This window comes from Stomoxys calcitrans, chromosome 1 (assembly GCF_963082655.1).
Source record: "Stomoxys calcitrans chromosome 1, idStoCalc2.1, whole genome shotgun sequence".
NCBI lineage: Eukaryota > Metazoa > Arthropoda > Insecta > Diptera > Muscidae > Stomoxys > Stomoxys calcitrans.
In genome coordinates, this window is record NC_081552.1 from 242,053,889 (window position 1) to 242,075,601 (window position 21,713).

Sequence of the window (21,713 nt, forward strand, 5' to 3'; positions counted from 1 at the left end):
TTTCTTTAAAATTGTAAAACTTCAAAAAACAGCAGAATATGTTTGCTATCCTAGCAAAAAACAACGGCTGTCCCATTTTCAGGAGACTTTTTTCTGTTTCAGCAAACATTTTTTGTCGTATTTATCATAAAATTTCTATGAGTGTAGATTCTATGAGTGTAGTGAGTTTTTTGTGTAATGACAGACATGCTTTCTGTGACAAATTTTATTGAAATTGGTTTAGATTAAGATATGGCTCTCATATATATTTTTGTCCGATTTTTACTAAAACTCCAATATTTTTGTGATTTTCTAACCGATCCTTAAGAAGATAGGCACGAAATTTTCTCTTGTGACTAATCTGATCACTAGTGACTTTCACATAACTCCGATTTCCCTTTTACTGCCTTTGCAAACGCAAACTATAAGCCGAGCATGGCCGATCTTTTTAGACAAGATCAATTGATAAGATCTTCTCAAAAAAGTTCGGCTTGTGAATGGGCCAAAGTGTGCCCGATTTAAATTTTGGGCCTCTAGAGGGCGCAATTATTATGCCATTGGGTAACATTTTCTAGATTCACATGGTCACTAGCCATTGCCATCGGTACAAACCCTAATATAGCACCCATATTAATAGACCTGCCGACATGACTTCTTCAGCCTCTAGAGGGCGCAAACCAAAAAAAATGTAGCTCATATGAAACGGGAAAACACTTACTTGCTATTGGACGTTGTTGCACAATTCTCCTTCAGTGTCTGGCCGTTTTTTCGAATGTACCAATATACTTGGATAAATGCAGCAACATTTAACGACATCAAAATTGAATTGGGGCCATAGAAATACATTGCAGCTGCCCATTTCTCGGCTGCAAATACAAAATGGAAGAAACGAAAATTAACAAATAGAAATCCAATGCAATTTATATGGCAAAACAAATTACTATTTAACCAACAAACGTCCTCTCCAATGTCGGGCTTATAGAGATCAGCAATCAATTCAGAATCTTGGCACCACATCGTGATGAGTGTCAGCAGAGATGGTACGCCCCAACCATACAAACAATACCAAATGATACGTTTTCTGTTCTGCCTGACAAGGACAACTTGTGTTAGACTGGCATAAGTGTCGAAGCCCATCACATTTAGCCAAGTATAGGTGGAAACAAAAAGAAAGTAAAGGGAAAATCCTATAAAAAAGAAAAAGAATATTGATAAAGCAGCACATTAGAATTCCTTAAATCTTTTATATAACAATTGAAAGTGTGCTATGTTTGGCCGGGCAGAATTTTATATACCCTCCACCATGGATCGCATTTGTTGAGTACTTTTTCCGGTGTATCATTTTAGGCAAACAAAGGAAAGGAAAGGATGAAATAAAAAAGTTACTATGCTATTGGAGTTATATCAAGTTATGAGACGCTGGTAGAAGTCATTGTGTAAAATTTGACCGAAATCGGATAATAATTGCGCCCTTTAGGGGCTCAAAAAGTAAAATAGGGAGATCGTTTTATAGGGGAGCTGTAGTAGATCATAGACAGATGCAGACCATATTTGACACGTATGTTGAAGGTCATGGGAGAATCCGTTGAACAAAATTTCACCCAAATTAGATAATAATTGCGCCCTGTAGATGCTTAAGAAGTCAAGATTCAAGATCGGTTTATATGACAGCTATATCAGAACATGGACCGATATGGCCCGTTTACAATGCCAAAAAATTCAAGCTGCTAGCTTTACTTTTCCGAAAGTTAGCGTGCTTTCGAAAGACAGACGGACAGACGCACAGAATGACGGACAAGAATATGTATACTTTACGGGATCTGAGACGAATATTTCGAGAGGTTACAAAAAGAATGACAAAATTAGTCCTATTGTGGAGGGTATAAAAATCAAATTGTGTTTGTTTGTACAATAGGTTTGTTTGTTTGTTTGTGTGTTTCTTATAGACTCAGAAACGGCTGAACCGATTTTCTTGAAACTTACACAGATGGTGCATAATGATCCCGTGGTAAAAATAGGGTACTACATTTTTATACCCACAACAGGAGGATAGGGGTTTATTCATGTAGTCATTCCGTTTGCAACACATCGAAATATCAATTTCCGACCCTACAAAGTATATATATTTCGGATCGTCGTAAAACTCCGTGTGTATGTACGTCTATCCGTCTGTCTGTCCGTCTGTTGTTATCACTCTACAGGCTTCAAAAATTGAGATATTGAGCTAAAATTTGGCACAGATACGTCTGTTTGATGCACCCTGGTTAAGTTCTTGAACGGGCCAAATCGGACCACATTTGGATATAGCTGCTATATAGACCGATTTTCCGATAAAGGATCTAATGGCCATAAAATCTTTATTCTTCATTCGATTTCGCTGAAATTTGAAGCAGTGAGTACTTTTGGGCCTCCCGACATCGAACCTATATATGGCTCAGATCGGACTATATTTAGATATAGCTGACATATAGACCGACTATATTTTGTTAAAGCTGCCATATAGACTGATCTACCTATAAAGGATCTGAAGCCCATAAAAGCTTTATTTTCAACCAATTTCGCTGAGTAGTTCACAGTGAGTAGTTTCAGGCCTCTCAACTTCGAACCTAAATATGGTTCAGATCGGACTACATTAAGATATACCTGACATATAGACCGATCTCCCGATCAAGGGTCTGAAGCCTATAAAAGCTTTTTGTTAACCGATTACGTTGAAATTTGAAAACTTGAGAAGTTTCAGGCCTCTCAAATTCGAACCTAAATATGGTTCAAATCGGACTAAATTTAGGTATAGCTGCCATATAGACCGATCTGCCTATAAAGGGTCTAAAGCCCATAAAAGCTTTATTTTTGATCTGATTTCGCTGAAAATTTAAAACAGTGTGTAGTTTTAGGCCTACCAAAATCTAACCCAAATATAGTTCAGATCGGACTATATTTAGATATAGCTGCCATAGAGACCGATCTTCCGATAAAGGGTCTGAAGCCCAAAAAAGCTTTATTTATTGCCCACTTTCGCTGAAATTTGCAACAGTGGGTTATTTTAAGACTCCCGACATCTGACCTAAGTATGGTCAGATCGGACTATATATAGAAATAGCTGCCATATAGACCGATCTCCCGTTAAAGGGTCTGAAACCCATAAAAGCTTTATTTTTAACCGATTGCGCTGAAATTTTAAACAGTGAGTAGTTTTACGCCCCCTAACATATGACCCAAATATGGTTTAGATCGGACTATATTTAGATATGGCTGCCATATAGACCGATCTCCCGATAAAAGGTTTGAAGGCCATAAAAGCATTATTTTTTATCCAATTTCACTGAAATTTGAAACAGTGAGCAGTTTTAGGCCACCCGCCATCCGTCCCAGATATGGTTTAAATAGGACTGTATTTATCTATAGCTGTCATATAGACCGATATGCCGGTTAAGGGTCTGAAGCTCATAAACGCTTTATTTATTACCCGATTTTGTTGAAATTTGGTATAGAAAATTGAACAGTGACTTATACTTAATAGACCATTCAATATCCGTGCCGAATTTGGGTGCATAAGTTATCCAATTTTCATCGGATTGTGACGAAAGTGGGCTTACATATTACCCGAGGTGGTGGGTATCCAAAGTTTGATTTTCACATATCCCTCCCCCTCATCCTTATTTTCAGAAACGCCAGATCTCGGAAATGGGTGGTGCGATTTAAGGCAAATTTTTTGTGCTCTCTTATAGTAACCTACAAACAAAAATTTGGTATCCAAATTTCGGATGGGGTTCCTAGAGACCAATCGCGATAATATGGGACTCAAATGAAAGGTTTTTAAGTTTAGAAAACGTATCTGATATCCAATTCTCGAACTAAGTGTTTGGGTGACCATCCCAACCCACAAAAAGACACCCCTAAATCGGACATATTTACCGACCATGGCAATATGGGACTCAAATGAAAGGTATTTGGGAGTAGACCATGAATCTGATATCAACATTCGGGACCAACCGTCTAGGGGACGTTCCACCACCATTACAACCCCCAAATATGACGTATTTGTTCACCAAGACAATTTGGGTCCTCGATATTCATAGTTTTTAGGCCCCATTCCCCAAACCGGACATATTTGCTGGCTTTTGCAATAAGGGATTTAAATGAATGGTATTTGAGATTAGAAAACCAATTTGATATCCATCATGTTGCTGATATATTTTCAGGGCTAAGTGTTTGGGGGACCACCCCAACCCCCAAAAATCGGACATATTTACCGACCATGGCAATATGGGACTCAAATGGAAGGTAATTGCGAGTAAAATATTAATCTGATATCCAAACGTGGGAGCAAGTTTCTGGGGGTCCACCCCTTCCCCACAACACCCCCCAAACAGGATTTATTTACTGACAATGGCAATGTAAAAGCATTTAAGTGTCGAATACGAATCTGATATCCAGATGTGTGACCAAGTTTTTGGGGGCTGCCCATTCCCGAGAATATTTCCCAAAGAGGACAAATTTACGACCATTGCAATATGGTGCTCAAATGAAATGAAAGGTCAAATGAAAGCACCAATCTGATATCAATATTCGAGAAAAGTGTCTACGGAGCCACCCCACCCCCACAACACCACCCAAATAGGGAGTATTTGCTGAATATTGCAATATGAGGCTCAAATAAGAGGGTTTTTAGAGTAGAACACGAATCAGATATATAAAGGGTGATTTTTTTGAGGTTAGGATTTTCATGCATTAGTATTTGACAGATCACGTGGGATTTCAGACATGGTGTCAAAGAGAAAGATGCTCAGTATGCTTTGACATTTCACGCTTGCAAATCATTGAATTTTATTACCAAAATCAGTGTTCGGTTCGAAATGTGTTCAAATTTTGACAAATTTTGTTCAGCGATGAGGCTCATTTCTGGTTGAATGGCTACGTAAATAAGCAAAATTGCCGCATTTGGAGTGAAGAGCAACCAGAAGCCGTTCAAGAACTGCCCATGCCCATGAAAAATGCACTGTTTGGTGTGGTTTGTACGCTGGTGGAATCATTGGACCGTATTTTTTCAAAGATGCTGTTGGACGCAACGTTACGGTGAATGAACACATTTCGAACCGAACACTGATTTTGGTAATAAAATTCAATGATTTGCAAGCGTTGCTCGTTAGTAAGTCTATTCATGATGAAATGTCAAAGCATACTGAGCATCTTTCTCTTTGACACCATGTCTGAAATCCCACGTGATCTGTCAAATACTAATGCATGAAAATCTTAACCTCAAAAAAATCACCCTTTATTTGCGAGGCCAACTCACTGAGTGGCCGCCCATCCCTCAAAACACCCCCCAAGCCGGTCATGTTTACCATCTATGGAAATAGACCACGTATCTGATATCAACATTAGGGACCAACTGTCTAGGGCACGTCCCACCACCATAACAACCCCCAAATAGGACGTATTTGCTGACTTTTGCAATAAGAAGTTTAAATGAGATTAGAAAACGAATTTGATATCTAATTTTGAGGCCAATGCCAATATGGGGTTCAAATAAATGATGTGTAGATATATGAGAATAGACCACGTTGCTGATATATTTTCAGGGCTTAATGTTGGGGGACCATGTTGGATAATGTTGAAGGCCACCGTAGCGCAGAGGTTAGCATGTCCGCCTATGACGCTGAACGCCTGGGTTCGAATCCTGGCGAGATCATCCGAAAAAATGTTCAACGGCAACATTTGCTGGCAACATTTGTGAGGAACTATACCATATAAAATTTCTCTCCAAAGTGGTGTCGCACTGCGGCACGCCGTTCGTACTCGGCTATAAAAAGGAGGCCCCTTATCATTGAGCTTAAAGACTTGAATCGGACTGCACTCATTGATATGTGAAAAGTTTGCCCCTGTTCCTTAGTGGAATGATGGGCAAAATTTGCATTTGCAATGTGGGGGGACCACCCCAATCCCCAAAACACCCCTAAATCGGGCATATTTACCTACCATGTCAATGTGGAGCTTTAATACAAGGAATTGAGGGGTAGAGCAAGAATTGATACCCATTTTCGGGACCAATTCTCCCAAAATACCCCACAAACAGCAATTTTGTACTGACCATCGCAATATGGGGCTCAAATAAAAGTATGTATGACCATGTATTTAGGGTATCACCCCTTCCTCAGAACACCCCCCAAAGGGTAAAAACTTTTCGACCATGCCAATATGTGGCTGAAATGAAAGTATTTGGGATTGGAAAACAAATTTGATAACCTATTTCCGGGCCATGTGTTTGGGGGACGCCTCACCGTGTAAGCTCCCCTCAAAACCAATGGCAATATGGGGTTTAAATAAATGGTATTTGAGAGAAGAGCACGATGCTGATATTTTTTCACCACCCACCCCCGAAATCACCCCTAAATTAGACATCATGAGAATATCGGGCTGAAATAAAGTATTTTAAGAATGAAGTACACCTTACATCCAAACTTAAATTCGTAGACCAATAAAGATCATATGGGATTCAGATAAAGGCACTTCTATTGTTAAACTGTTAGTCAAGCGATATACTATTTTCGTATCATGGTATTTCACTAAAAGCTCTTTTATTGTTGAAAATGAATATTCCAATTAAAATTTTGTTCTATACAAAGTGAAAGAAGGCGCAGCGGAGCTGGCCCGGGTCAGCTAGTATATATTGGGTTGCCCAAAAAGTAATTGCGGATTTTTCATATAGTCGGCGTTGACAAATTTTCAACGGCTTGTGACTCTGTAATTGCATTCTTTCTTCTGTCAGTTATCAGCTGTTACTTTTAGCTTTCTTTAGAAAAAAAGTGTAAAAAAAGTATATTTGATTAAAGTTCATTCTAAGTTCTTTTAAAACTGCATTTACTATCTTTTAAAAAATCCGCAATTACTTTTTGGGCAACCCAATATATATACTTTATTGGTTTTTAGACGAATATTTCGAGGTGTTACAAACGGAATGACCATCCTATGGTGCTGGGCGTAAAAACCAAGTAAAAGCGTGTTAACTTCGGCCAGGCCGAATCGTATATGGATCACATTAGTCAAGTTTTTTGTCCGGTATCTCTTTATGGGCGACCTCTGGATAATGAATAGAAGCTGCTATTGGAGCTATGTTTAATATTAGATTATGAACCGATTCGGATTATATCAGACTCCAGGCCCCTATAGGGGCACAAAAAGTTATATCAGATAATGGACCGATTCAGACCAAATTTGGTCACACATGTTTTAGGTCATAGGAGTTGTCGTTGTACAAAATTTCAGCCACATCGGATAATAGTATAATCGCGTATTATCCGCTTATATGGGAGCTATATTAGGTTATGGCCGGATTTAGACCACATCATACAAAATTTCAGCCACATGGGATAAAAATTGAGCCCTCTAGAGGCTCAAGAAGTCAAGATCCAAGATCGGTTTCTGTGGCTGCAATAACAAAACATGGATCATATGGGCCAATCCCAACCGACCTGCAGTAATCGGAAGGATTTTTGTAAATTTTCAAGCGCCTAGCTTCATTCCTTCGAAAGTGGGGCTTTCGACAGACAGACAGATAGACGAACATGGCTAAATCGAATCGGAGTGTCAATAAATATGTCAGCTTCCAGACGTGAGATCGGTGAATCGGTTTATATGGTTCTAGTCCGATTGGGACCAAACTAAGCACCAGCATATCGGACAAAAATTTAAGCTTCTAGGTGCTCAAGAAGTCATATCTAGGGATCGGTCTCTACGGGGGCTAGATCCAAATTTGAATCCGTATGACCCATTTGCAATCCCCAACGACCTACATCAATAAGAAGTCCTGTTCAAATTTTAAGCGGATATCTTTAATTGTTCGACCTCTATCATGATTTCGGGAGACGGATGGACGGACATGGCTAAATATGGAAAAATTTATATAGTTTATGGGTTTAGAGATCAATATTTCGAGGTGTTACGAACGATATGACTGGGTTAGTATACCACACCTTCTATGGTAGTGAATACAACAAGTTAAAGCGAACTAAGTTCGGCCAGGCCGAAGCATATATATCCTCCACCATGAATCGCATGGGACAGGTTCTTTGAATGTATTTTTCAAATAGATAAGAGCTGTAATAATGGGAACTATATCAGTAATTTGGCACAATTTCAGTCGAATTCCGTAAAAATTGCTTTCTTTAGGGGCTCAAGAAGTTTTAGCTGAACACCGGTTCATATGGCAGCAATATCGGTTCATGGACCAATTTGGACCATGCTAGGCACAATTGTTAGAAGACAAAACAAGGACATATTTAGCCCATTTACAATCTCAACCAACCTACTATATATATGTATATATATATATATATATATATATATATATATATATATATATATATATATATATATATATATATATATATATATATATATATATATATATATATATATATAGTACTCCAAAATTTTAAGTGCTTATCTTCAGGCAGAGAGACAGACGGACGGACATGGCCAAATCTGAGCAAAAATAGGTTCCCGTTTTGGATCGCTGGTTTGGCGTTTGACCATAATTTGTCTTGTATACTGACTGACTGAAAAAAAATAGTGTACGTAGTACTTTTTTGTATGTAGAACTTATCTCGAAATCTAGTCAGACTTTTATTTGGATACCTATTGAAACATCAAATAGAACCCTGTAAGATTTTCCTACGATAGGACAACAAACTTGGATTTCCACATCCTTAAAAGGCCATATCGGATAAAAGATTATATGGAAGTTATATCGAAACCTGTGCCAATTTAGATGATGCACACTGGACCGTCAAATAGAACATTTTACGCCCTAGATTGTAGAGATAAGACCAAAGTTGTGATTTTTTCTACCTTCAAAGTCCATATCGGATAAAGCTATTTCTCAATTAGGACCAATTTTAATGAAATTTTGCACACGTATTGGAAAATCAAATGCAAGATCGGACGAACATTGTGGTTTCTACAGGCTAAAGTCTATTTCGAATGAAAGATATATCGGGGACCGATATCTAAATCTTAACCTAATTTTATGAAATTTTGCACAGGTAGTAAGTCGTCAAATAAAACACCTCGTACTGCATTTTGTTAACATCGAACTAAAATAGTGGCGTCTACAGCCTAAAACAAGTAAAAGCGTGCTAAGTTCGACCGGGCCGAATCTTATATACCCTCCACCATGGATCGCATTTGTCGAGTTCTTTCCCGGTATCTCTTTTTAGACAAACAAAGGATAAAAGGCAAGAATTGTGCTAAGTGACTTGAATGTTGGAGACCACAGTAGAAGTCTATGTGTAAAATTTCAGCCAAATCGAATAAGAATTTTGCATATTAGGCGCTCAAAAAATAAAATAGGGAGATCGGTTTATGTGGGAGCTGTATCAGGCTAAAGACCGATTCAGACTATATTTTGCACGTATGTTGGAGATTATATGAGGAGCCATTGTACAAAATTTCAACCAAATCTAATAAAAATAATACGTCTCATGCAAAATTTCAGCCAAATCGGATAAGAATTGTGCCCTCTAGTGGCTTAAAAACTCAAGACCCGAGATCGGTTTATGAAAGATATATGTGGGAGCTACATCTAAATCTGGATCGATTTTAATGAATATTTGCACACATATGTAGACCTCAAACAAAATACCCAATGCCAAACTTTGTAAAGATCGGACGAAAATTGTGGCTTCTACAGCCTTAAAAAGACATATCGGATGAAAGATATATTGGGTTGCCCAAAAAGTAATTGCGGATTGTTTAAAAGAAAGTAAATGCATTTTTAATAAAACTTAGAATGAACTTTAATCAAATATACTTTTTTACACTTTTTTTCTAAAGCAAGCTAAAAGTAACAGCTGATAACTGACAGAAGAAAGAATGCAATTACAGAGTCACAAGCTGTGAAAAAATTTGTCAACGCCGACTATATGAAAAATCCGCAATTACTTTTTGGGCAACCCAATATATGGGAGCTATATCTAAATCTGAACCGATTTTTTTCAAAATCGTGTTTGTCCAATCGGACAACAAATCTGACCTGCACTTTGATTACAAGAATACATGGTCTCACAGACGGGCATGGCTAAATCGCATCAGAAAGTGATTCTGAATCGATCGCTATACTCATCAATGGGTCTAGCTCTTCTCCTTCTTAGCGTTGCTAACTAATGCACACATCTATAATACCCTACACCACAGAGGTGGTGTAGGGTATATAAAAAAAAAACAAGTAAAAAGGGTATAAGTTCGGCCGGGCCGAAATTTGGACACCCACCACCTCGGGTATATATGAAAACACCCTTTCGTCACAATCCGGTGAACTTATGCACCCAAATTCGACAGGGATATTGAGTGGTCAAATAAGTATAAGTCGCTGTTCAATTTTTTACTTCAAATTTCAACAAAATCTAGTAATAAATAAAGCCTTTATGACCTTCAGATCCTTTATCGGGATATCGGTCTGTATGGCGGCTATACCTAAATATTATCCGATTCGAACCTTATTTGGGACAAATCTCGGGAGAACTAAGACTACTCACTGTTTCAAATTTCAGCAAAATCGGATAATAAATAGTGATTTTATGGGCTTCAGACCCTTTATCGACAGATCGGTCTTTATCAGCAGATCGGCAGCTATATCTAGTCCGATCAGAACCACATTTGGGTCCGATCAGAACCACATTTGGGTCCTATGTTAGGAGGCGTAAAACTACTCAATGTTTCAAATTTCAGCGAAATCGGTTTTAAACTAAAGCTTTTATGGGCCGATCTCCTGGACCCTTTATCAGGAGATCGGTCTATATGGCAGCTATACCTAAATATAGTCTGATTTGCTCCATATTTGGGTCAGATAGCAGGCGGCTTAATATAACCCTTAGTTTTATGGGCTTCAGACCCTTAATCGGGAGATCGGTCTATATGGCAGCTATATCTATATAGTCCGATTTGAACCATATTTGGGTCAGATATCAGGAGGCTTAAGGTAACCCTCTGTTGCAGATTTCAGCGAAATCGGGTAATAAATAGAGTTGTTATGGGCTTCAGACCCTTTATCATTTCAAAGCAATTCGTTCAGTTTAAGATATAGCTTCCATATCTCCCAATTGTCACTTTTATGGACTTTGCTAACGCACTTCTCAATCGATCTTCCTAAAAATTCGCACAACGGTTTACTCTATGGCTCCTACAATGTGTACGGATTTTCTACACTAAGCTGATTTTTGTGTTGACAACATAGCCTGCATAGGTTTAGGATATCAAAAATTAGGCTTCGCCCAACTTTAGCCCTCGTACTTACTTGTCCACATCTGTCGATGTGGATTAGCACAACAAGAGTTCATTGATGAACTTCTCGTTGGATCTAGACCTGGCAAGATATTGATGAAAATATCTTTATTTAATTTTTTGGCTGAATATCTGTTAAAATTATAGCGATTGGAAATAAGCGATGGTATCAATATTATCGATATTTATTTTAAAAATCGAATGTCGCGATTATCGATTCGTGTCGATTGTTGCATAGAAATGATGAAAACCAAGTAAAAGCGTGATAAGTTCGGTTGGGCCGAATCTTACATACCCTCCACCATGGATCGCATTTGTCGAGCTCTTTCCACGGTATCTCTTTTTAGGCAAACAACGGATAAAAGAATATTGAATATTGGAGACCACAGTAGAAGTCATTGTGTAAAATTTCAGCCAAATCTAGTAAGAATTGCGCACTGAAGGGGCTGAAGAAGTAAGGCTTTAAACCGATTCATACCATATTCGACACGTATGTAATAGGTAATGGGAGAAGCCGTTGTACAAAATTTCTGCCAAATCGGATAATTCTTGCGCTTTTTAGAGGCTCAAGAAGACTAGATCCCATATCGGTTTATATGGCAACTATATCAGGTTATAGGCCAATTTGAACTATTCTTAGAACAGTTGTTGAATGTCATAACAAAACACGTCATGCCAAATTTCAGGCAAATCGGATAGAAATTGCGCACTCTAGACGCTCAGGAAGTCAAGACCCCAGATAGGTTTATATGACAGCTATATCAGGTTATAGACCGATTTCAATCATACTCAGCACTGTTGTTGGAAGTCATAATAAAACACCTCATGCAAAATTTCAGCCAAATCGAATAAGAATTGTGCCCTCTAGCAGCTCAAGAATCAAGATCCCAGATCGGTTTATATGGCAGCTTTATCAAACCGTGGACCGATATAGCCCATTTACAATCCCAACCAACCTTCACTAATAATAAGTATTCGTGCAAAATTTCAAGCGGCTAGCTTTACTCCTTCGAAAGTTAGCGTGCTTTCAACAGACAGACGGACAGACGTACGGACATGGCTAGTGCGACTTAAAATGCCATGTCGATCAAAAATATATATACTTTATGGGGTCTTAGACGAATATTTCGAGGAGTTACAAACAGAATGACGAAATTAGTATACCCCCATCCTATGGTGGAGGGTATAAAAATACGATCGCGGAGCTCCAACAGACTTATAAAATCGTCACAGGTGACGAATCATGGATCTATGCTAAAGAAGACGAGCCAAATGCAACGAAAGTTGTTTGTGGAAGAAGCACTCCAAAGCAAATGGTTGACTTTATCTTCGGCAATGCTGGTCATGTTGCAACTGTCCCGCTTGAGCAACGTGAACGGTCAATTTTGAGTGATACACCACAATTTGGTTGCCTGAAGCAACAAGAGAAGGCGAATCATCGAAAACTTCAAGTTGATGGGTCATCCGTCTTAGAACCTTGACTTCCTATGACGTTTTTTTGTTCCCACACTTTATCCTGTTAGCTGCCGTAGAAAAATTCTGGCTCGAGTTAGAAAAGAGGTATCCAAAAGATGTTGTTGTTGTTATTGTAGCCACATTGCATATGAAGGTAGCGATCCTCGTCAAACTCATAAAGATCAATAAGCACATTCCGGTCCTTAGCACTGATCGATGCGGGAACGTGACATCCATTGGTTATTTAAAGGCGCCAATAACTCGCCTTGTCATAACGAGCATCATGGGTATTCAGTATTTATGAAAGAGCCGGTGCCGCCCGGCCTCAGACTGAGGCGCTTCATTCGTTGATTCACCGCGACTGCAGTTGCAGCTTCCCCGTATACGAAGCATCCCACCAACCACAATCTGTGGACGGTGACTGATAACAATGACTACAACAAAGATCGGAGTTCTAAGTTGTTAAGTTCGGTCGGGCCGAATCTTGGGAACCCACCACCATGGATTCTGCTAAAAATTTATACAAACTAACCTTGGTTAAAGGGCATAATTTTATTCTACATACCAAACTTCTGTCAAGCCAGCAAAAAATTTAAGCTTCTAGGAACCGAGCAAGGATGATCGAGAGACCGGTTTACATGGCAGCTATGTAAGGTTACAGACCCATTAGGACCGTATAACAGAACACCGCATGTAAAATTTTAGCCAAATCGGATAAAAATTGCAGCTTGTAAGGGGTCAGGAAGTCAAATGATTTCGGCGGACGGATGGACATATCTAGATCGACTCAGGATGTCGAGACCACCAAGAATATGTATACTGTATGGGGTCCTAGATCAACATTTCAAGGTGTTAAAAACGGAATGACTGGTTTAGTATACCCCCATCCTATGGCGGTGGGTATAAAAATAGCAATTATTTTAGAGAAGGGACAATTTTTAAATAAATTGGTTTATTGAGTTAATAACCGCTTTAATTGGATTTTTGAGCTTGTCATAAATCCAAGATACAAAATTGTGAGTCAATACTACAAATTCGTTAATTGGTCCGATTTCAGAGAATTCTTTAAGCGAATGTAACAATTTCTTAATTGAACAATTGTTTTTCATTTTTGCTGTGTTAATACGATTTTGAAGCCCGTTAAAATGCAGATGAAATGCTGACTGACATTAAGTTTCTACGGCGCACCATTTATGGCTAAGCAGAAAGTTTTTATTTTTAACATGGGGGTACAAGGCATCCATAGTACTACCGGCGCCTTCGGAGAAAAGAGTGATCCAAATACCTGAGAATTTTGCTGAACGGAAAATTTAACTTCAAACCCATCATATTGGAAATGACATTAAGGTGACTCTCGCCGTATAATCCTAGAGTTGTCATACTGTTCAATGCTGTATGGAGATGTGATGGTTGCGTTAAACCTATTGTGAATCTCTTAACATTTAACTTGTTTCGTACATTAGAAATAAACTGTTCACACTTACCCAAAGCTCTGCAAGGTGACAACTCAAATGTCCATTCGGAAATGTTGATGAAACAAAAGAGGGAATAGCATCCTATGAGTGATATGCTGTAGCAAACAAAAATTACCGTAGTCGGTCGCCTACGGAGTTTAGGTGAAATCAAATAAACTAATAAAGTGGGTATTAAAAAAATCAAAGACAAAAGCATGCCTATGAATTGAAAAAAAGTACATTAAAATGGAAACAAAAAAATATTTTATATTTTTGATTTTATATTTACCAATTGATTTCAACTTTAACCTAAAGCTGGTATCATTCGGTATAGGGCACGTCATGGCCATGAAGACACTTTCATTGGCCCCTTCAGCCTTGTACGGTGTCAGGCAGTAGCTAACAACATCGAGGATTGAATTATCATTTAGAATATGCAATTGTCCGTCCTGAAAATGAAATAGGAAATTTCAGATTATCCACCGTTTTGGGCACCATTTAGTATAGGAGGATAGGAGGTAGTAAGAGATATCATAGTGAAAAAATTTCAGCCAAATCGGATACGAATTGCGCCCTCTAGAGTCTCAAGATACCAGATGCACAATCGGAAGACCGGTTTGTAAGGGAATTATATCAGTTTATAGACGAATTCCGACCAAACTCAGGACAAATATTAGAAGTCAAAGAGAAAATCGTAATGCAAAATTTTAGCCAAATCGGGCTAGAGTTGCTTCTACTAGAGGCTCAAGAACTATTATAGGGAAATTGGTTTATATGAGAGTTAGCTCAGGTTATGGACCGATTTGAAGCAGACTTGGTACAGAGGTTGGAGGTTGTGGCGAAAGTCAAATGGTATAAAATAGCGCATAGAGCCCCAAGAATAGAATGGGGAGATCGGTATATATGGGAGCTATATCTTAACACAGACCCATTTACAATCTCAACCAACATACATAAATAAGAAGTATGCAATTGTGCAAAATTGCGAGCGGCTAGCTTTTCACTCTTTTGAATATTAAAATGTATTTTCGGACGACGTACGGACACGGCTAGATCGACTGAAAATGTTATGACGATCAAGAATATATATATACTTAATGGGATCTTTGACCAATATTTTTAGGTGTAACAAACGGAATGATCTTATGATCTGTTATACACGCAGAGAAAACAAGTAAGAAGGCATTAAGTTTGGTCGAGCCGAAGTTTGGATACCCACCACCTCGGGTATACATCTAAACCCCCTTTCGTCACAATCTGGTGAAAACTTGATATCTTAAGCACCCAAATTCGGCACGGACATTGAATGGTCTAATAAATATAAGTCACTGTACATATAGGACACGGATGTTGAAAAGCCTAACATAAGTCACTGTCAAATTTCAGCCAAGACTTTAAATCGAGTGATCGTGTTTTGTGGTACCTATAACCAAATCTGGACCTAATCTTATATATAACTAGTAAGGAAAGGCAAAAGTCGGGCACTCCACATAGCCTAAATATATATGTATATGAGAGCTATATATAAATCTGAACCGACTATTAAACAGATCGTTTGAAATTTGTTGTCACTACGGCCATATAAGCGCAAATCTGGCGATAAATATGCATGGGTGCTACTCCAAATCTGAATCGATTTTGATGAAATCTCGCACACATGTTAAGATCAGTAACAAAACAATCCGTGCCAAATTTTGTTTAGATCGGTAACAAATTGTGGTTTTTACTGCCTTATTAGTGTAAATCGGGCGATACATATATATTGGAGCTATATCCAAATCTAAACCGATTTTGATGAAATCTTGCAGATATGTTAGGATCAGTAACAGAACTATCAGTACCAAATTTTGTGCAGATCGGTTGAAAATTGTGGTTACTACGCCCATTTAAGTGCAAATCGGGCGATGTATACATATGGGAGCTAAATCTAAATCGATTTGGATGAAAATTTGCAGATATGTTAAAATCAGTAACAAAACAATCCATGCCCAATTTTGTGCAGATCGGTTACAAATTGTAGCTACTGGGGTAACTTAAGTGCAAATCGGGCGATACATACATATGGGAGCTATATCTAAAACTAAACCCATTTGGATGAAAATCTGCAGATATGTTTTGTAGCTACAAGGCCATTTAAGTGCAAATCGTGCGATATATATATATGAGAGCAATATCAAAATCTGAACCGATTTTGATGAAATCTTGCAAAAGTGTTAAAAACCAGTAACGAAACAGTCCGTGAACATTGTAGCGACTATGGCCATGTTAGTGCAAATCGGGCGATACATATATCTAAATCTGAACCGATTTTTATCAAAATCAATAGCGTTCGCCCTTAGGCCAAAAAAATGATTGTACAAAATGTCGTGTTGATTGGACAACAACTACGACCTGCAATTTGATTACAAGGAAACATGGACTCACAGACGGACAGACGGACATGGCTAAATCGAATCAGAAAGTGATTCTGAGTCGATCGGTATACTTATAAACAGGTCTAGCTCTTCTCCTTCTTAGCGTTGCAAACAAATGCACAAATCTATAATACCCTGTACCACAGTGGTGGTGTAGGGTATAAAAATTACCCTACCCTCCCCCTTACCACAATTTTCAGAAACACCATATCTCGGAGATGGGTCATGCGATCTAAGCGAAATGTGTGGTCCCTTATAGTAGCGTACAAACAAAAATTTGATATCCAAATTTCGAATGGTTTACCTAGGGGGGCGCCCCAAACCTACCAAATACATATATAGACCAATCACGACAGTATGGGACTCAAATGAAAGGTATTTTAGATGAGAAAACGTGTCTTATATCCAACAGTCGGACCAAGTGTTTGGGGAACCACCCCAACCTCAAAACACCCCTAAATCGGACATATTTACCGACCATGGCAAAATGGAACTCAAATGAAAGGTATTTGCGAGTAAAATACGAATCTGATATCCAAATGTGGGACCAAGTTTCTGGGGGTCCATCCCTTCCCCAAAACACCCCCCAAACAGGACTTATATACTGACCATCGCAATATGGGGCTTAAATAAAAGGTTTTCGATCATAGCAATATGGGGCACAAATGAAAGGTCTTTGGAAGTAAATCTGATGTAAATATTCGGAAAAAGTGTCATAACACCACCCAAATAGGAGGTATTTTCTGACCATTGCAATTTGAGGCTCAAATAAGAGGTATTTTAGAGTAGAACACGAATCTGATATATTTATATTTTCAAAGCCAAGGCGCTGAGTCGCCACCCCATCACCCCAAACACCCCCCAAACCGAACATGTTTGCCGACTATGGAAAAATGGGGCTCAAATGAAAGATATTTGGGAATAGACCATGAATCTGTTATGTAGTTTTTAGGGCCCATACCTCTTAGATGAAAGTTATTTGAGAATAGAAAACGAATTTGATATCCAATTTTTAGACCAATGGCAATGTGGGGTTCAAATAAATGATATTTGAGAGTCTTTCACGATGCTGATAATTTTTAGGGTTAAGAGCTTCGGGGTGTCAAATGACAGGCATTGGGAGGTAGAGCGCAAAATTAATACCCACTTTCGGGACCAATTGTCTGTAGGTCTACCCCTTTCCCATATGAGGCAAAAATAAAGGTATTTGGGAGTAGAATACGAATCTGATTTCCAAATTTGTGACCATTAATTTGGGGCACCGCCCCTTCCCCAAAGAGTACAAATTTACCGACCATGGTAATATGTGGCTTAAATGAAAGATATTTGAGATTGGAAAACTAATTTCATAGCCAATTGTTGGAGCCAAGTGTTTGGGGACGCTTCATTCCATAAATTCCCCTTAAACCGATGGCAATATGGGGTTTAAATAAATGGTATTTGAGAGTAGAGCCCGATGCTGATATATTTTTCAGGGTTAAGTGCCTGGGGAGTAGAGCACGAAATTGATATTCACTTTCGGGACCACGTTTTTGGGTTTCACACATACACCCTTTACTCAATAACCACCACCCTGAGTGCCTTTCCACTCCCAAAATCCCCATGAGAATATCGGGCTCAAATAAAGTCTTATAAGAATGGCCCTAGGCCCTCCGAGCGAATTCGTAGACCAATTAAGATCATATGGATTGAGATAAAGGCAGTAATATTGTTATACTGTTAGTCAAGCGATATACCATTTTTGTAGCATGGCAATTCACTAAAAGCTCTTTAATTGCCGAAAATTAATATTAATAGGATAATTTTGTTCCATATAAAGTAAAAGAAGGCGCTGCGGAGCGGGCCGGGTTCAGCAAGTTAAACAAGGACATAAAAATCACCCTATTTTATTATAACTCCCCTAGTATATCCGCAGTTATATTATTATGGGATGGTCTTGATCATAAATTATTCAGGTCCCGGGAACACATATACAAACAAGTAAAAAATTCCGATTCGAGCCATATTTGAGACGGATGTAGGGAGAACTAAGAGTACCCACTGTTTAAAATTTCAACGAAATCGGATAATAAATAGAGCTTTTATGGGCTTCAGACCCTTTACCGGCAGATCGGTCTTTATGGCAGCCATATCTAAATATAGTCCGATCTGAACCAAATTTGGGTCCTATGTTAGGAGGCGTAAAACTCCCTACTGTTTCAAATTTCCGCGAAATCGGTTAAAAAGTAAAGCTTTTATGGGCTTCAATGGCAGCTATATCTAAATGGTAAACGGTCTAAATGGCAGCTATATCTAAATATAGTTCGATTTGAATCATATTTAGGTCCTATGTTGAGAGGACTAAAACTGCTCAATGTTTTTATTTTAAGCTAAATCGGTTAAAAAATAAAGCTTTTATGGGCTTTAGACCATTTATCTGGACATGGGTCTTTATGGCAGCTATACCTAAATATAGTCTGATTGGATCCAATCAGGAGGGTTAAGATAAACCTCTGTTTCAAATTTCAGTGAAATCGGGTAATAAATAAAGTTTTTATGGGCTTCAAACCCTATATTGACAGATCGGTCTATATGGCAGCTATATCTAAATAAAGTCCGATCTGATCCATATTTGAAAATAAAGCATTTATGGGCATTAGGCCCTTTACCGGAAAATCGTTCTATATAGGAGCTAAATCCAAACATGGTCCGATTTGGCACGTTCAAGAACTTAACCAGCGTACATCAAAAAGACGTATGTGTGCCAAATTTCAGCTCAATATCTCAATTTTTGAAGGCTGTAGAGTGATTACAACAGACGGACGGACAGACACCCCGGCATCATTAAATCGTCTTAGAATTTTACTTCGATCCGAAATATATATACTTTGTTGGGTCGGAAATTGATATTTTTCGATGTGTTGCAAACAGAATGACAAAATGAATATACCCCCTATCCTACGGTGGTGGGTATAAAAATATGGTTGATGTAACCATATTTGGGCAGCATAATACATATTGTAAGTATATTGCCATTTTTGTATACCCTCCACCATAGGATGGGGGTATATTAATTTCTTCATTCTGATTGTAACACCTCGAAATATGCGTCTAAGACCCCATAAAGTACATATATTCTTGATCTTCTCGATATCCCGAGTCGATCTAGCCATGACCGTCCGTCTGTTCAAATAACGATAGCGGTCGAGCCGTTTGAAAGTTTGCACAGATACTAAATATTGAAGTAGGTCATTAGAAATTGAAAATGGGCCAAATGGGTTAAAATTTTGATAAAGCTCCCATATAAACCGATCTCCAGATTTGACTTCTTAAGCCTTTACAAGCATCAATTTTGGTCCGATTTGGCTAAAATTTAGCATGTTGTGTTCTGTTATGACTTCCAATAACTGTGCCAAGTACGGTTCAAATCGGTCTATAACCTGATACAGTTCCCTGATCTCCCGATTTAACTTCTTGAGTCCTTACAAGCAGCAATTTTTGTCCGATTTGGCTGAAATTTTGCATGCCTTGTTCCGTTACGATTCCCAACAAATGTGTCAAATCGGTCCAAATCGGTATATAAGCTAATATAGCTACTTTCTAAGCCGGTCTCTCGATCATCCTTGTTCGGTTCCTAGAAGCTTTAATTTTTTCTAGTTTTACAGAAGTTTGGAATGCAGAGTAATATTATGCCCTTCAACTAAATTTATTTATGTATAGAAGAATCCATGGTGTTGGGTTCCCAAGATTAAGCAAATTAAAACAAATAAAAGCGTGGTGAGTTCGGCCGGGCGAATTCTTGTTAACCCTCCACCATAGATCGGAGGGTTAATAGTCCGAATTGGACCGTACTTGGCACAGTTGTTGAAAGTCAAAGCAAAACACTACATGCTCAATTTGAGCCACATCGAAACAAAATTGCGACTTGAAAAGGCTCAAGAAATCGGGAGATCAGTTTATATGGGAGCTGTATCAGGTTATTGACTTATTTGGACCGTACTTGACACAGGGTTTGGAAGTCATAACAAAACATCAAAAGCAAAAATTTAGCCAAATCGGACAAAAATTTCGGCTTCTAGGTGCTCAAGAGGTCAAATCGGGAGATCGGTTTATATGGGAGCTATATCTGAATCTGAACCAATATGGCCCATTCCAATCTCTAACGACCTACATCAATGTTAAGTATCTGTGCAAAATTTCAAGCGTCTAACTTTACGCGTTCGCGATTTCGACAGACCGACGGAAATGGATTGATCGACTTAAGTTTTGTGAATATAGCCCTAAATATATACAAAATTTCATCAAAATCTGAAAAGAGAAACGAAGGTCAGTCTTTGGGGTGTTAAACCCCCTTTGGAAGTTAGTTTAAAGTTTGACTGTCGATTCATATGCCCATATAACTCGTTTACCTCATTCAATTGCCATTTATCCGTTTTTAAAGAAAGGCTTTCCAACATTTCGCAAGGTTGCCCAACTTGCGGAATGAAGTGTTGTACTATTTTCACCATGTCCTGTGTACCGTTGTCCATGCTAATCTCGATCTCGGTGGGCATTTGAAAGTCTTCTGGAAGTTTCTGACATTGCAAGGAAGTTTCATTGAAAAAGTGGTTATTTTTGCAACAAAGTTTAACACAGTAACGCCGCTGACTACAAACGCATCCTCTTACATGCAGATCGGTTGCATGTACAGAATTTTGGAACTTAAGGCGATAATTGTAGGTGGCCAACATGTCTGGTGGTATCAAAGCATTTTGATAAGCGTATGAGCCATTTACAAATGGCTTCCTTAGAGATAGGTCCACAGTGTCCTTATACGGGCACTTTTCATCAGCAGGCAATGGTAAATACTCGGTTACACTACCATCATTGATATCAAACGATTGTACATTGAATGTAATTAAAAGTAAAACAAGTATCGCTTGCCACACGAACGATTGCATTTTATTCGCTTTGTGTTAACCGGTCTATGAACATCGAAGAACTGTTTAAATTTTGAATTTCTTAAGGCTAATATACATTTATAAAATGGTTTCACTTTAATCAGTGACGGTTCTCAGAACTATATACCAGTGTGAGTAAAGAGTAGAGTCCAAATAGTCAACTATAGTCAACTTGATAATAATGACCAGAAATGTTGTTAAAAATATTAAAA

General features: G+C 38.4%; 1 protein-coding gene across 2 annotated transcripts in view; it reads right to left on the minus strand.

The window, feature by feature from the left end:
- LOC131994258 (G-protein coupled receptor Mth2-like) overlaps nt 1-21,311 on the minus strand; it is a 29,906-nt gene extending 8,595 nt beyond the window's left edge. Inside the window, exons 1-5 of one of the 2 annotated variants that reach the window (XM_059360909.1) lie at nt 21,229-21,311; nt 14,458-14,617; nt 14,199-14,387; nt 921-1,166; nt 698-845 (exon numbers count right to left, since the gene is read on the minus strand). In XM_059360909.1, the coding sequence (XP_059216892.1) occupies nt 698-845; nt 921-1,166; nt 14,199-14,387; nt 14,458-14,617; nt 21,229-21,291 (806 nt within the window). In that variant the 5' untranslated portion in view covers nt 21,292-21,311. Of the gene's footprint in view, nt 1-697; nt 846-920; nt 1,167-14,198; nt 14,388-14,457; nt 14,618-20,970 lie in introns of both variants that reach the window. The other variant, XM_059360908.1, reaches the window with a different exon arrangement.
- Between the last annotated feature and the right edge of the window lie 402 nt (nt 21,312-21,713).